Below are 13,608 nucleotides of genomic sequence, written 5' to 3' on the forward strand. Positions count from 1 at the left end.
CTCAAAGAATTTAACTCTCTTGCTGGATACAAATTAAATATTTCTAAAACTCAAACCCTGCTTTTCAACCACTCCCCATCAGAAAAAACTGCATCTAGCTACAATATTAAGTGGGACAATAAAAGAATTAAGTACCTTGGAGTCTTTTTACCCAAAAATGTGTCACTCCTATACGAAGAAAATTATAATACAGTTAACTTAAACATCAATCTGGATATTAAGAGGTGGTCAACTTACCCTTTTGATTTAACAGATAGGATAAATGTGGTGAAAATGAACATCTTACCAAGGTTACTCTTCCTATTCCAGTCACTTCCAATAGAAATACCTCCCAAGCAGTTCATAGAATGGGACAGGATGATATCCAGATTTATATGGGAAGGGAAAAAACCCAGGATTAGATATGCAACATTACAATTGCCTAAAGATAAAGGGGGAATGTCTCTCCCCAATCTGAAATTATATTTTTTTGCAGCACAGATGCGCTACATTTGTTGTTGGTGTGACTCTGAATACTATTCCAGGTGGAAAGAGATTGAGATAGGTGTATCAGGACACCCGATTCAGACCCTTTTAGGAGAGGATGACATACCAAACAACATTATTATTATTAAATCCAATAACAACATATACCATGGAACTTTGGCAAAAGGTAGTACGGCAATTAAAGCTGAAAAAGGAAAAGAAAATAGTTAAATGGATTTATCTTGACAAAGACTTCAAACCAGCAAAAGACGATTCCACATTTAATCAGTGGAGAACAAAAGGGGTTACAGCATTTGCCACAATCACAAATAAAAATAAGATGAGGGACTTCCAGGACTTAAAAGTGGAATTTGGACTCACCAACCATGATTTTTTTCGATACCTCCAGGTGAGGGAATATTTTAACAAAGCAATTAGATCAGAAGAAGGGAGTGAACAAAACCCAGTCTTAAAGGTAATAATTGGAGCGTACCAGCATAAAACATCCAAAACGATCTCTAAACTGTACCACAGCCTCATTTCATGTCAGAAAAACACAACTTTATATGTTACAGAAAAGTGGGAAAAAGAAATGTCCATCACTATTTCAGAGAAAGAATGGTATTCAACATGTGCATCAACTCAGTCCTCTACCACATCAATGAAATGGAGGGAATTTAATTGGAAAAACCTCATGCGTTTCTTTATTACACCTTCAATTAAAAGCAAACTATCAGCAAATCCACAGATGTGTTGGAGACAGTGTGGTGCAGTAAAGGGCAAATCACTCTCATATCTTCTGGAACTGTTCGCAAATAGGACCATTTTGGCATTCCATCCATCATGTCTTAACAAACGCTTTGCGCTACACAATCCCCTTCAAGCAGGTAGTGTTACATCTGGGCAACATTTCTGAAACAGTCATTTCTCAAGATCAGTATTTGGTGAAAATATTCCTGATTGCAGCAAGGAAAGCAATAACCAGAAGATGGCTTAAGCCAGAACCACCAACCCTCACCGACTGGACTGAAATAGTGGACGAGATTTATATCATGGAAAAGATGACCTTTGTTTTAAGATTGAGAGAAGGAAATTTTAAGGAAAAGTGGGACAAATGGGCTGTATATAAAATCTCACTGGCCAATGTATAACGTGTTTACATTTCTGGAATGGTGGCTGACATGTTCAATTTTCTTTTTTTTTTCTTGTCTTTTTTATCTATTTATTTTTAGTTATTATTATCATTTTTTTTCTTTCGTTTTCTTCTCTTTGTAAGACTTAATTCGTTTGATGTCATGTTCAAGTGTTTTATATCTTGTTAACAAAAATGAAAAATAAAACTTAAGTTATAAAAAAAAAAGACAATGTGGATGACATGGAGTCAGCAAGGTGAGGTCAGGGGACCCCGCGAACAGGTTGCTAAGGTTAGTAATTGCCATAAAACCCTACTGTCAGGATTGTGTTCCAACCTCACCCTGCTGAGTGGGAAGTCTGATGAGCTGTGGCACCTACTATTTATTCTGCTCTGACTGGTCTCTGGTGCCAGAGTGTATTGAGCCACTGCTTTTACCTCCAGCCATTCTCCTATTTTCTTAATGTTATTGGACATGACCTGAGTTAGTTTTGCCTTGAACCTGTTTATTGTGCTTCTTACCAGCCCAGAACATATCTTCTGTATTGGATTTCCTGTGGACGGCTTTTTCTTGACCCACTGTGGATCATCTGTTGCCAGCCTCCCCCACACTGCAGTCTCTCTCATCTCCTTCTGGACCCTACCATTTCTCTGCCTTTTGAAGCTACAGAAGTCCCTCAAATTCATGTGAGCCACATTACGGAAATCCAGCTGAGTTTACTTTTGTTCCTGTTTCAAAACTAACTCATTTTGTGCTTCTGCCTATTGCTGTGACTTATTGGAGGACTCGCCTGCCATTTTCCAGTCTCAACTTAATGTTTTTTGTATTTACCAGATCCATTAAAACGTTATATCTTGAGCGTTTCTCATACTTTGGGGCTTCATTACACCTGTCACAGAACTGCACAGGAGAATAGTGTATGTCTCCTCACCTGTAATTAAGAGTGTGGCTTGCTGAAGGATATCTCTGGTGCGGTTCCTCTGTTTTTGCAGTGTTCCAGCATTGTTGCTGATTTGAATGTGCAGGATTCTTGCCTCGTCTCTGATGGTTTGAGTTAGCTTTTGAGCATCGTAAATCTGAAACGGGCCCAGAGCATTAGCACAATTATGCTTGTTCTCTTTTACTACATAAAATCCTCATTCCTCTTCCAATAGCTATAATGATGGTACAGTAAACCCTTGTTTTTCGCGGGGGTTACGTTCCAGAAAGAACCCGTGATAGGCAAAATCCGTGAAGTAGAAACCTCTATTTTTTTACTATTATTATACAATTAAATACTCTATTATACATTGAAAAGAAAGAACAAACCATTTTACAGGCTCAAGCATTTGTTTCACAAATCAAAGTACTTTAGAAACGTTTTTTTCAACAAATAACTTCTGTACTGTGCTGTCAAATAATAATTTTAATCATCAATGTGAACAGAAGGCTTCAAATTGCGGAGATTAGCCCCGCCCACCACGACCCGAGTAATTGGATTAAACGGGAGAAAATTTTAAATGATTATGAAAAAAATACAAAGTACAGTGGGACAAATAGTGACTCAGGTGTATTTCACTGCTGTTCAGAGTGAGCCGCTGCATCCTGACTCCACTCTGCAGTGTTTTCTTCTTTTGCAGCTGTGTTTGTTCAGGAGAAGAACATAGTGATAGGCAGTTGTTGTCGCTCTGTTTTGTATGGGTTTTGGAGAAACTCCAAATTGCAAGATGATTTGCACGGACGTGTAGTAAATTTGGCAAGCTGTTTTACGTACGTGTACATATTAAACTGCAACGTTATTGACGCACAGGTAGAGAAGAAGTGGAGTGACTTTTTAGCCAATCAGAATGCAGAATGCAATGCACGATGCAAATCCGTGAAGTAGCGAAACCGTGAAAAGTAAACTGCGTTATAGCGAGGGATCACTGTACTAGAGATTGGAAGAGTATTAACTTACCCCTGATGTTGTGCAAACAATTATTTGGACCAGAGATTTTATCACCACAAATTGACAATTTTTCAAAATGCACAAGGTATGTTTGTAGCCCAATCTTAACAGCAGCCCTCCCAGCGGCTTCACTGTGAACCTGCCTTTCTCTCTGCCCTTTGGAATTGAGCTTGAAATCCAATGAGCTGGTCCTTTGCTTTCTCCACATTTCCTGAAGCTATATGACTGATAGAAACTACTTCATCACAGTTTGGACCTCCAAGAACCAGGGCACAATCACCATCACCTACAGAGCAGTTTTTCAGACATGGTCCACTGAATGCCTGGAAGGACAACATAAATTTTCATCTTAGGTCTTAACAATGATCATTTGTTGCAACTGATTTTATAAAAGGAAGTATGAATCGCTGAAGTATTTGGATTTCTTTTTTCTTATGCTCTTTCCTCATAACATTATAACACACAATTTTACAATTTTAAAACACACACAAAACCACCTTAACATGTTAACATCACACAAACACTTGGGCTATAAGACAGTTTTGCTCCCAAACTTACCTTGTGATTCATAGCGAACACACTAAGGTCTTTCACCTTCTGCTCCAGCTTTGTCAGGGCTCCAGTGCTGCTGCACATCCTCAGTTTGCTTTTGACCTCCTGCCTGGTATCCATGGAGTCCTCCAGAGTTGTGATAGAGTTTCTCAACCTCTTTTTATCTAACGTGAAAGCCTTGTGATGTTTCAGGATTTGCAGGACCAGCTCTGTAAAAAGTTCAAATGCAATGAGGATGGATTTTATTTCTTTTACATTTTACAGATTTTTATTTGTTTCTATTTTTATGCAATTATTTTCTTTCAAAATTATTGTAACTCTTTCAGAGTGTTTAGTTCTTTAAACAATCTCCACATGGTGGGCAATACCCATAGTGGTAGTTGGAGGGGAGTGACCGGTAGGTCTCCCTGATTTGCACCTGAGCGGTGTTTAGTTGTTGGAATTCTGTGCTCATCATAGTTGGTCCATAATGTACAATGTCATGATCATAAGGTTTCTGTCTGGTGCTGATTGTAGTGGCAATCCCCAATCTAGCGAGCTGTGGCCTGGGCTGTCGTGGAGGCAAACACTCGATCCTGGGAGGAGTTTGGTAAGACCATGGAGAAAGACTATTGTTTGGCCTAGAAAAGAAACTGGCAAACCATTTGGCAGGAGGAGAAAGTAGTTTTTCGCAAGGCAATTATTTGTGCAGGTGGGGAACCGTTGAATTTGACAACTGACATTCTTGAGCAGTGGAAAGAATACTTTGACAATCTCCTTAATCCTGCTGCCATCCTATTGAGGAAGCAGAGGCTAAGGACTTTTGTGTGGGGCTGTTCCTCACCAAAGTCACCAAATTAGTTAAAGAGCTCTTCCATGGAAAGGTCATGGGAGTGGATGAAGATCAAGTCTCTGGAGGCTGTGCGACTGTCGTGGCTGACACATCTCTGAAGCATCATGTTGCAGTCAAGTAAAGAACCACTGGACTGTCACACAGGGGTAGTGGTTACCCTTTTCAAGAAGGGTGGGTGTATAACAGCCACCGGGGAATCACACTCCTCAGCTTTCCTGGGAAAGTCTATTCAAATCTACAAAAGAGCATAGTTTGGCTGAGAGACACACCTCAGATGCATGAACAGTAGTGCAATTTCGATTTTGGTCATGAAACAGTAGACCAGCTCTACACCCTCTATAGTACACTGTAAACGCGAATAAGTTCAGTTAACTCAAAATGTTTGAGGAAACCGATTACATAATAATTTTGAAGTTAACCTACTTAAAAAGTCTACGTTAATTTGAACTTACAATGTTTGAGCTGAATAAAATAAAACAATTTAATTAACTGTAAACCATAACGTCTTGTTTAATTAACTTAAAGATTCTTACTTTACTGAACTAACATATTTCGATTGTATTGAACCATAATACATTAGTAAATTAACTAAAAAACTGTAATATATCTCAACTCAAAATTAATCTTTTGAAGTCTACACTGTAAACCCAAATAGTCCAATGAGCTCAAAAGTTTTATGATCACTGAACTCAAAAGTAACAAACAAGTTGAGTCAGCTTAAAACCTTTAAGCCGATTCAACTTTTGCCACAGTTATATCTTTATTGGACTAAAACATTTTGAGTAAATGAAACTTTGGAGTCAAAACTTATGAGTAATGAGACGTGATGACGTCATAACGTACGCCCATGAACGTGAACTCAGCCACAGAAGTCTTCAAGATGGCGGAGGTCTGATGCGAGTGGCAGCTGGCCCAAGTCGATAACGCACATACGTCTAGGTAAGTCGTATTATTTTATTTTTTATTATATTTTATGAGTTTCGCCTCTGTATTATATATTTGTTACTTCTTTTGATGTTCCTTCTAGTATATCCTTTGTATTCATGACGTGCTCCATGAGTTTGTATGTATCTTCGAATATTTGTTATGAATTAAACAATTATGTATGTTTTTCAGTCATGTCATCAGAGAATTATTGCTTGTGGTTAAAAGAAGTTGTTGGCGCAAAGTTTCAAGTTTTACGTTTACCGAGTTGGTTGGCGCACAATTTAAATTATCTAACCGTTACTACTAGCTAACCGTTACTACTAGCTAACCGCTAGCTCTGGCAGAGCGGCTGCCACAGCCACAGATATACGACTCAGTGGGAATTTCCTTTTTTTTCTACTACTTTTTACTATAGGCTCTGTGATTTGGTAATCGTTATGTTTTTGTGTAACTTGTATTTCACGTAGTAACCTAATAAATGCAAACGTGGGCTAAGCTAGCTGCCTTACGCTAACATGTTCTCGTATGTTCTTTTAGTGAACCGGCGGTGCGTTTGAAAAATAAGAGCGGAGGTAAGTTTTGATTGTAATTAACATGGCTGCAATATATTTAAGACACGAGCAGCTCCCAGTCCAATGAATCCTCCTGGAGAACATTTGACCTTATTGACAACTTAAATTAATTAAATAAGTAAAAATGTCAAAGCTACCTTAATGTTATGTAGCAGTTATAACTTTGTCCTGAATTGGGCTCGAGTTAAAATACTAAATGTATCATATAGTTTGCTTAATACTCAAAAAACTGTATTTTGGCCACTGGTTTGGTTGTGATTTGTGTTTCATAATGTCAAATATTTTAATATAACTTTTTTGTCTCTTCCTAAAACATCCTCTGAAATATGTCATTCTAGCTAATGCACAAGTATTTAAAAAATATTAATATAAATCATAGATTACATATTGTGGACAGAGTATTGAGGCTATTGTGAAATGCAGCGGTTTTTTCAAGCTACCAGTAGCTTGAAAAAGCTTTAAAATGCGTTTAACATTTTCATTATTTTTTTGTAGATGTGAGCTGAGTTTCATCGCATCACAAATGTCAACCTGGAAAAACAGTTTTATTTTGACCTGGACAGACAGACGCAGAGGATGCTGATCTTTTTGAGACAGAAGGCAGCACGAACCGGAAGGCTTTATGCGACATTCTGCACCTCTATGATAAACAGGTGAGGTGTAACTGCATGGCATGATCAACATTATGCATTAGTATAGCTAAAAGAAGGGGCTGACTTGGATCGGTTCATATTAATCACTGAGCGTTTCTAATAAAGTGAATGACTGTAAATGTTTACTTCACTGGAGAAAAAAACATCACTGTTGATCCCAATGCATTTGTAAATATGAATGTAATGTCATCTTATGTTTGGTGTATTTTTTGAAATAACTGTACAATTTTAAGATAATTAAAAAGACTAAATGAACTGAACTGAGCCAGACCAAAGGGTGCAGTCATTTGAAATATGTTTGCCATATTAATTTGTATTTGTCTCTGTGCAGCAAGAGCAGACTGCTGATGTCAAAGGTACTCCTGTCCTGTACTGGCTTCCCATATACAAACGTGAGGAGGACCCACAGTTCTTCAAAGTTTGGAATGTAGGTACTTTATGATGGATAATGTTTTATTCACTAAATAGTACCAGTGACAGTGTGCTGGTTAATACTCCAGCTGTGTGGGTAATACAACTTAACCATAAAGTCATGCCAAAGCAATGTTATGTGGCAAAGCACATACTCTCCTAAAATATTGCACTCCAGCTCATCTGTGCTCCTGTACCTGACCGTGGACCTCGCCTCTGACTCGTCTGGGGCCCACAGCCGTCCCCTATTTCATCTGGATGACGCCAATCTGCTGGACTTTAAAAATGCAGTTGTTGAACTAGAAAATGTAATTCTTCTCAAAGAGTTCTGGTACATCGCCTGTCCGTCCTGGGGGAGGAGTCTTTTTCTTATTTTATTTTTATAAAGGAATTTTTACTAACTGTGTAAGAGGGTCTAATGGCAGGGATGCCCAGTTTAGTTTAGCCAATACCTAATGTATTATGATTTCATGTTCTTGTACAATTGCCGGTATGAAGCCCATGGAGACGACTTTTGTTGTGACATTGGACTATATAAATAAAACTGAACTGAATCTTTGCTCTTAAGTTGCATTGGCAAGAAGGTGACATTCTTTCCAGCAGGTTGTGTCATTTTTATGGAGATGTTCTGTGCTGTAGTTGAAAAACTGCCCATAACAAAGACACAACCTGGTGGAGAGTAACGAGTGCTAACTGTGAGAGCATGACATCAGGAAAGAGTTCCAGAGGGTGAATAGTAGGTAAGCAGCCGGGTCGGATGGAATTCCTGGACGTGTCCTAAAAGGTGCCGACCATCAGGCACAAGCTGAGAGTTATGTTGGTGAAACTGGTTAGGTGGAGGGAGGGGTGGGGTTTGGGTGAATAAATGTGATCCTGTTTTCAGATTGTCATGTTACAAAAACTTTTGTTTGTTTTTTTGTGTACAGTGTCTTATGGAATCAGGAGGACTCTTACAAGTAGTCTTACTTTGATTTCATTTGATTTTGTATTATATAAGCTCTGTTCTTCCAGATCCTTTTCAAGCAATAAATCAAGCTCTACATGACTTTAGTTAAAGATCACTGTATTGAATTAAGCAAATGTGGTTTAAGTGACGTTTTTGTTTTATTTTCTGTCTTTTTAATCAATGCATTTCATCATTTCTGTAATGAGTTTGATAAATATGTGTAAATTATTTATTGCTCTGACTACAATGCTTGAAATCATTAATTTAAATCAACTTTAATAATTTTCCTGATGTGTAATGTCTGACCTCTTAAAATGTCAATTTCAGGTTGTAGTTTTTGCATAAAGTTTTTTTCCCTCAAATGATCAATTCTTTCTTTAATACTACACTGTTTTTTTTCTTTGCAGATTAAAGAGTCACCAGAGGCAGACATCAGCAGCACCTCTGTTGGCATTCTGACCGTCAGCAACAACAATACAAATTCAGTGCATTTCTATCCGCTCAGTACAGCAGTTGTGGTGGAAGATGAGCTTGTGGTAGGCGACATTCCCAAATGGGTATTTTTTTGAGCGCTAATGTTTGTAGGGAAAGGGCAGCCTAAGAAAATGCAGTTTTATGTGGGAAAAGTGTAAAGAAAAAAAAGGCTGATTAACAATTTTTGCTTTTCTTGAAATGTAAGAATGCTCTTTTTTATAAAGTTGTATAAGGAAATGGTGTAAAAAAGATTAGTGCTCATTTTTTGCTTTTCTTGAAGACTGATTTTTTTTTTATGGCTTGTGCACTTTTTCTTAACACAAATTGTGCAGTGTTTTACATTTTCTAGTACCACAAGTTGTTCAAATGCACTTGTGTAAGGTGGTTCAAAAATAAACTTGCAATTACAATTCTGCCTCAGTTTTTCTTTTGTAAGAATGGCCCTGACTAAGAAGGACAAATAAGACTAGTTTAGACTTCAAATGATTAATTTTGAGTTGAGATATATTAAAGTTTTTTAGTTAATTAACTAATGTATTAAGGTTCAATAAAAACAAAATATTCTAGTTCAGTAAAGTAAGAATCTTTAAGTTAGTTAAATAAAAAAAGTTATACTTTAGTTTTAGTTAAATTGTTTTATTTTATTCAACTCAAAGATTATAAGTTCAAATAACTTATACTTTTTAAGTAAGTCAACTTAAAAATTATTATGTAATCTGTTTCCTCAAAAATTTTGAGTTCACTGAACTTATTCGGGTTTACAGTGTAAACTAAGTCTTTTTTATCCTTCTTAGTCGGGGCCATTCTTACAAAAGAAAAACTGAGGCAGAATTGTAATTGCAAGTTTATTTTTAAACCACCTTACACAAGTACATTTGAACAACTTGTACTACTAGAAAATGTATAACCCTGTACAATTTGTGTAAAAAAAAGAGCATCAGCCATTAAAAAATACACCAGTCTTTAAAACAAACAAATGTGCACACATTTTTTGTACACCATTTCCTTATACAACTTTATTAAAAAAAAGCATTCTGCATTTCTAGAAAAGCAAAAATTGAGTATCAACCTTTTTTTTTGCACTTTGCCCACATGAACATTTTTCTTTGGCTGCCCTTTCCCACAAACGTTGGCGCTCAAAAGAATACCTATTTGGGAATGTTGCCTACCACGACCTCATCTTCCACCACAACTGCTGTACTGAGTGGACTGAAATGCACTGAACGTGTACTGTTCGGATTGACAATCTTCAGAATGGCAACAGAGGTGCTGCTGATGTCTGGCTCTGGTGACTCTTTACTCTGCAAAGGAAAAAAAACAATGTAGTAGTAAAGAGAGTGAATTGATCGTTTGAGGGAAGAAAACTTTATGAAAAAACTACAACCTGAAATTGAATGACATTTTAAGACAATTAAAGAGATTTTAAGTGTCCACATGAAGGAGGGATCCTCCCCAGGACAGACAGGCGATGTACAAGAACTCATAGAGAAGAATTAAATGTTCTATCTTAACAACTACATATATAAAGTCAAGCAGATTGGCTTCATTCAGTTGAAATAGGGGACGGCTCGGGGGCGCCAGACGAGCCAGAGGCAGGATCCACAGCCAGGTGTAGGAGCACAGATGAGCTGGAGAACAACATTTTTGGAGACTATGTGCTCTGCCACACAACATTGCTTTGGCATGACATTCTGGATAAGTTATATTGCCTACACAGCTGTAGTATTAACCAGGACACTGTCACTGGTACTATTTAGTGAATAAACTATTATCCATCATAAAGTACTTACATTCCAAACTTTGAAGAATTGTGGGTCCTCCACACATTTGCATATGGGAAGCCAGTACAGGACAGGAGTACGTTTGACATCAGCAGTCTGCTCTTGCTGCACAGAGACAAATACAAATTAATATGGCAAACAAATTTCAAATGATTTCACCCTTTGGTCTGGCTCAGTTCAGTTCATGTAGTCTTTTTAATTATCTATACTGTTATTAAAAAATACACTAAACATAAGATGACATTACATTTATATCTACAAATGCATTGGGATCAACGTTGACATTTTTTTCTCCAGTGAAGTAAACATTTACAGACATTCACTGAATTAGAAACGCTCAGTGATTAATATGAAATGACCCACATCAGTCCCTTATTAGCTGTCTCAACCAGATCAGCATCCTTTGCGTCTGTCTGTCCCGGTCAAAATAAAACTGTATTCGCAGGTTGACATTTGGGATGCGATGAAACTCAGCACACATCTACAAAAAAAAAAATGTTAAACACATTTTAAAGCTTTTTCAAGCTACTGGTAGCTTGAAAAAACCTCTGCATTTTACAAAGGCCGCAATACTCTGTCCACAATATGTAATCTATGATACATATTACTATTTTTTAAACAAGTGTGCATTAGCTAGAATTACATATTTCAGAAGATATGTTTTCATAAGAACAAACAGGAGACAAAACAGTTATTTTAAAATATTTGACATTGTGAAACACAAATCACAACCAAACCATGGGCCAAAATACAGTTTTTGAGTATTAAGCAAACTATATGAAACATTTAGTACTTTCTTTACCTGAGCCTAAATCAGGACAAAGTTATAACTGCTACATAACATTTTTTATTTATTTATATTTATTGCATGGTGGCGCAGTGGTTAGCACTCTTGCCTCACAGCAAGAAGGCCCCCGGTTCAAGTCCCGGCTGGGGGACATAAAAAACACAACATCAATGGGGACCTTTCTGTGTGGAGTTTGCATGTTCTCCCCGTGCATGCGTGGATTTTCTCCGGGATCTCCAGCTCCCTCCCACCGTCCAAAAACCTGCTTCATAGGTTGATTGGCAACTCTAAATTGTCCATCGGTGTGAGTGTGAGAGTGAATGGATGTGTGATTGAGGATATTCTACCCTGCGACAGACTGGCGACCAGTCCAGGGTATCCCTTGCCTACGCCCAAGTGGCCGGGATAGGCTCCGGCAACCCCGTGACCCCAAAAGGGAATAAACGGTAAAGAAGATGGATGGATATTTAATTTAATTTGTCAATAAGGTCAAATGTTCTCCTTAGCCCAAAAATTCATTGGACTGGGAGCAGCTCACGCATTTGCATTTATAAGGTTACTACGTGAAATAGAAGATACACGAAAATATGACGATTACTAAATCACAGAGCCTGTGGTGAAAAGTAGTATAAAAAAAATGCAATTCCCACTGATATATGATGTGGCTTCCGCTAGTGGTTAGTAGCTAGTAGTAACGGTTAGCTAGTAGTAACAGTTAGCTAATTTAAAATGTGCGCCAACCAACCTGGTAAACGTAAACTTTTCCCAAACAACTTCTTTTAACCACACACAATAATTATCTGATGACATACTGCAAAACATAGATATTTGTTTAATTAAGAACAATATTCGAAGATACAAACTCGGGGAGGACGTCATGAATACAGGACATACTAGAAGGATCACCAAAAGAATCAAAAAATATATAATACAAAGGCGAAAGTAATAAAATAAAAAATAAAATAATACGACTTACCTAAACGTATGTAACTTATCAACTTGGGCTCGCTGCGGCTCGCTTCAGACCTCCGCCATCTTGAAGACTTCTGTGGCTGAGTTCACGTTCATGGACGTTATGACGTCATCACGTCTCCTTACTCATAAGTTTTGACACCAAGGTTTCATTTACTGTTTTAGTCCAATGAAGATATAACTGTGGTCAAAGTTGAATCAGCTTATAGGTTTTAAGCTGACTCGACTTGTTTGTTATTTTGAGTTCTGTGATTATAAAACTTTTGAGCTCATTGGACTATTCGGGTTTACAGTGTAGGGGTGGGCAAACTACGACCCACGGGCTGGATCCGCCCGCCTCCATGTTTGGTCCGGCCCACTGAACAATATCAGAGACCCATGTTGTTGTTTTTTTTCTTAAACTGGCCACACGATCAAAACGTGACATTTTCTTCCCCCCTTCTGTGCTCCAACCTGAAACCCTCTAAAACTCCCTGTCAAACAGAACAGAAGACAGTCTTTCCTTTCTATGTCACAGTTCATTTTTCCCGGTTTATCTCATTCTTTTAGAGCGATCATGCTGCTTTTTTTAAACAGCACCCTGTTCTGTGTCCTGATTGGCTGGAGACCATGTCAATCAATCTCCTCTGTGTCTCCTGTACAGAAACGTGGAGCTCTTCAGATCAGAAAACTGTGTGTTTTCATTCTAAGATCCTGAAACTAATTTCTATGAAGGTTTGTGAATTTAAACAAGAGAAAAGGAGAAAATGTTCATGTCTGTGTGAGAAAAGTGTATTTAGTCAGTGAGGAGTTTTACTGCCATAAACGTCTGGAATCAGACTGTGGATTTCACCGATCATGGTTATTTTTAGAATGTAAATCCTACAGTAAACGAGGGAACTCTGTTGTGGTGAAAAGGTAACACAGAAATATGCGTAGCTGCAGCAGAAGACAGAGAAATGTGATTTATCATTATTACTGGATGAGAAACAGACGTGCAGGACACAGCTGCTGAGTTTAAACACAAACTATTAGACGTGTGAGGAGCTGCAGCCTCAAAGTCTTTATTTGGATTATGACGGCAGAGGATCCACTATTTAATGATTTTTATCAGTATATTTTTTCCTGACTTTTTGTCTTTAAAAAATCACAGTTATTTTATTTTTTAAATTTCATAAATAGTGTAATTTATTTTAT

At 37.6% G+C, this 13,608-nt stretch overlaps 1 protein-coding gene and 2 long non-coding RNA genes across 6 annotated transcripts in view; 1 reads left to right on the forward strand and 2 right to left on the reverse strand.

Annotated features, from left to right (window-relative positions):
• The window catches only part of lamb4 (laminin, beta 4), a 119,171-nt gene that overhangs the window by 35,072 nt on the left and 70,491 nt on the right, over window positions 1-13,608 (reverse strand). For all 4 annotated transcript variants that reach the window (XM_078938339.1, XM_078938338.1, XM_078938337.1 and 1 more), the window contains exons 28-30: window positions 4,084-4,286; window positions 3,669-3,848; window positions 2,530-2,674 (exon numbers count right to left, since the gene is read on the reverse strand). In XM_078938339.1, coding sequence (XP_078794465.1) covers window positions 2,530-2,674; window positions 3,669-3,848; window positions 4,084-4,286 — 528 coding nt within the window. The remainder of the gene's footprint in view (window positions 1-2,529; window positions 2,675-3,668; window positions 3,849-4,083; window positions 4,287-13,608) is intronic.
• On the forward strand, window positions 5,777-9,034 carry LOC144988206 (uncharacterized). The gene is made up of 5 exons (XR_013652048.1): window positions 5,777-5,848; window positions 6,374-6,408; window positions 6,972-7,061; window positions 7,393-7,488; window positions 8,826-9,034. It is a non-coding gene; the product is annotated as an uncharacterized LOC144988206 (long non-coding RNA).
• On the reverse strand, window positions 10,077-11,169 carry LOC144988208 (uncharacterized). The gene is made up of 3 exons (XR_013652049.1): window positions 11,037-11,169; window positions 10,683-10,778; window positions 10,077-10,193 (listed from the first exon to the last, which is right to left on the reverse strand). It is a non-coding gene; the product is annotated as an uncharacterized LOC144988208 (long non-coding RNA).

This window comes from Oryzias latipes, chromosome 20, assembly GCF_053564925.1.
Source record: "Oryzias latipes strain Hd-rR chromosome 20, Olatipes_Hd-rR_3.1".
Taxonomy (NCBI): Eukaryota; Metazoa; Chordata; class Actinopteri; order Beloniformes; family Adrianichthyidae; genus Oryzias; species Oryzias latipes.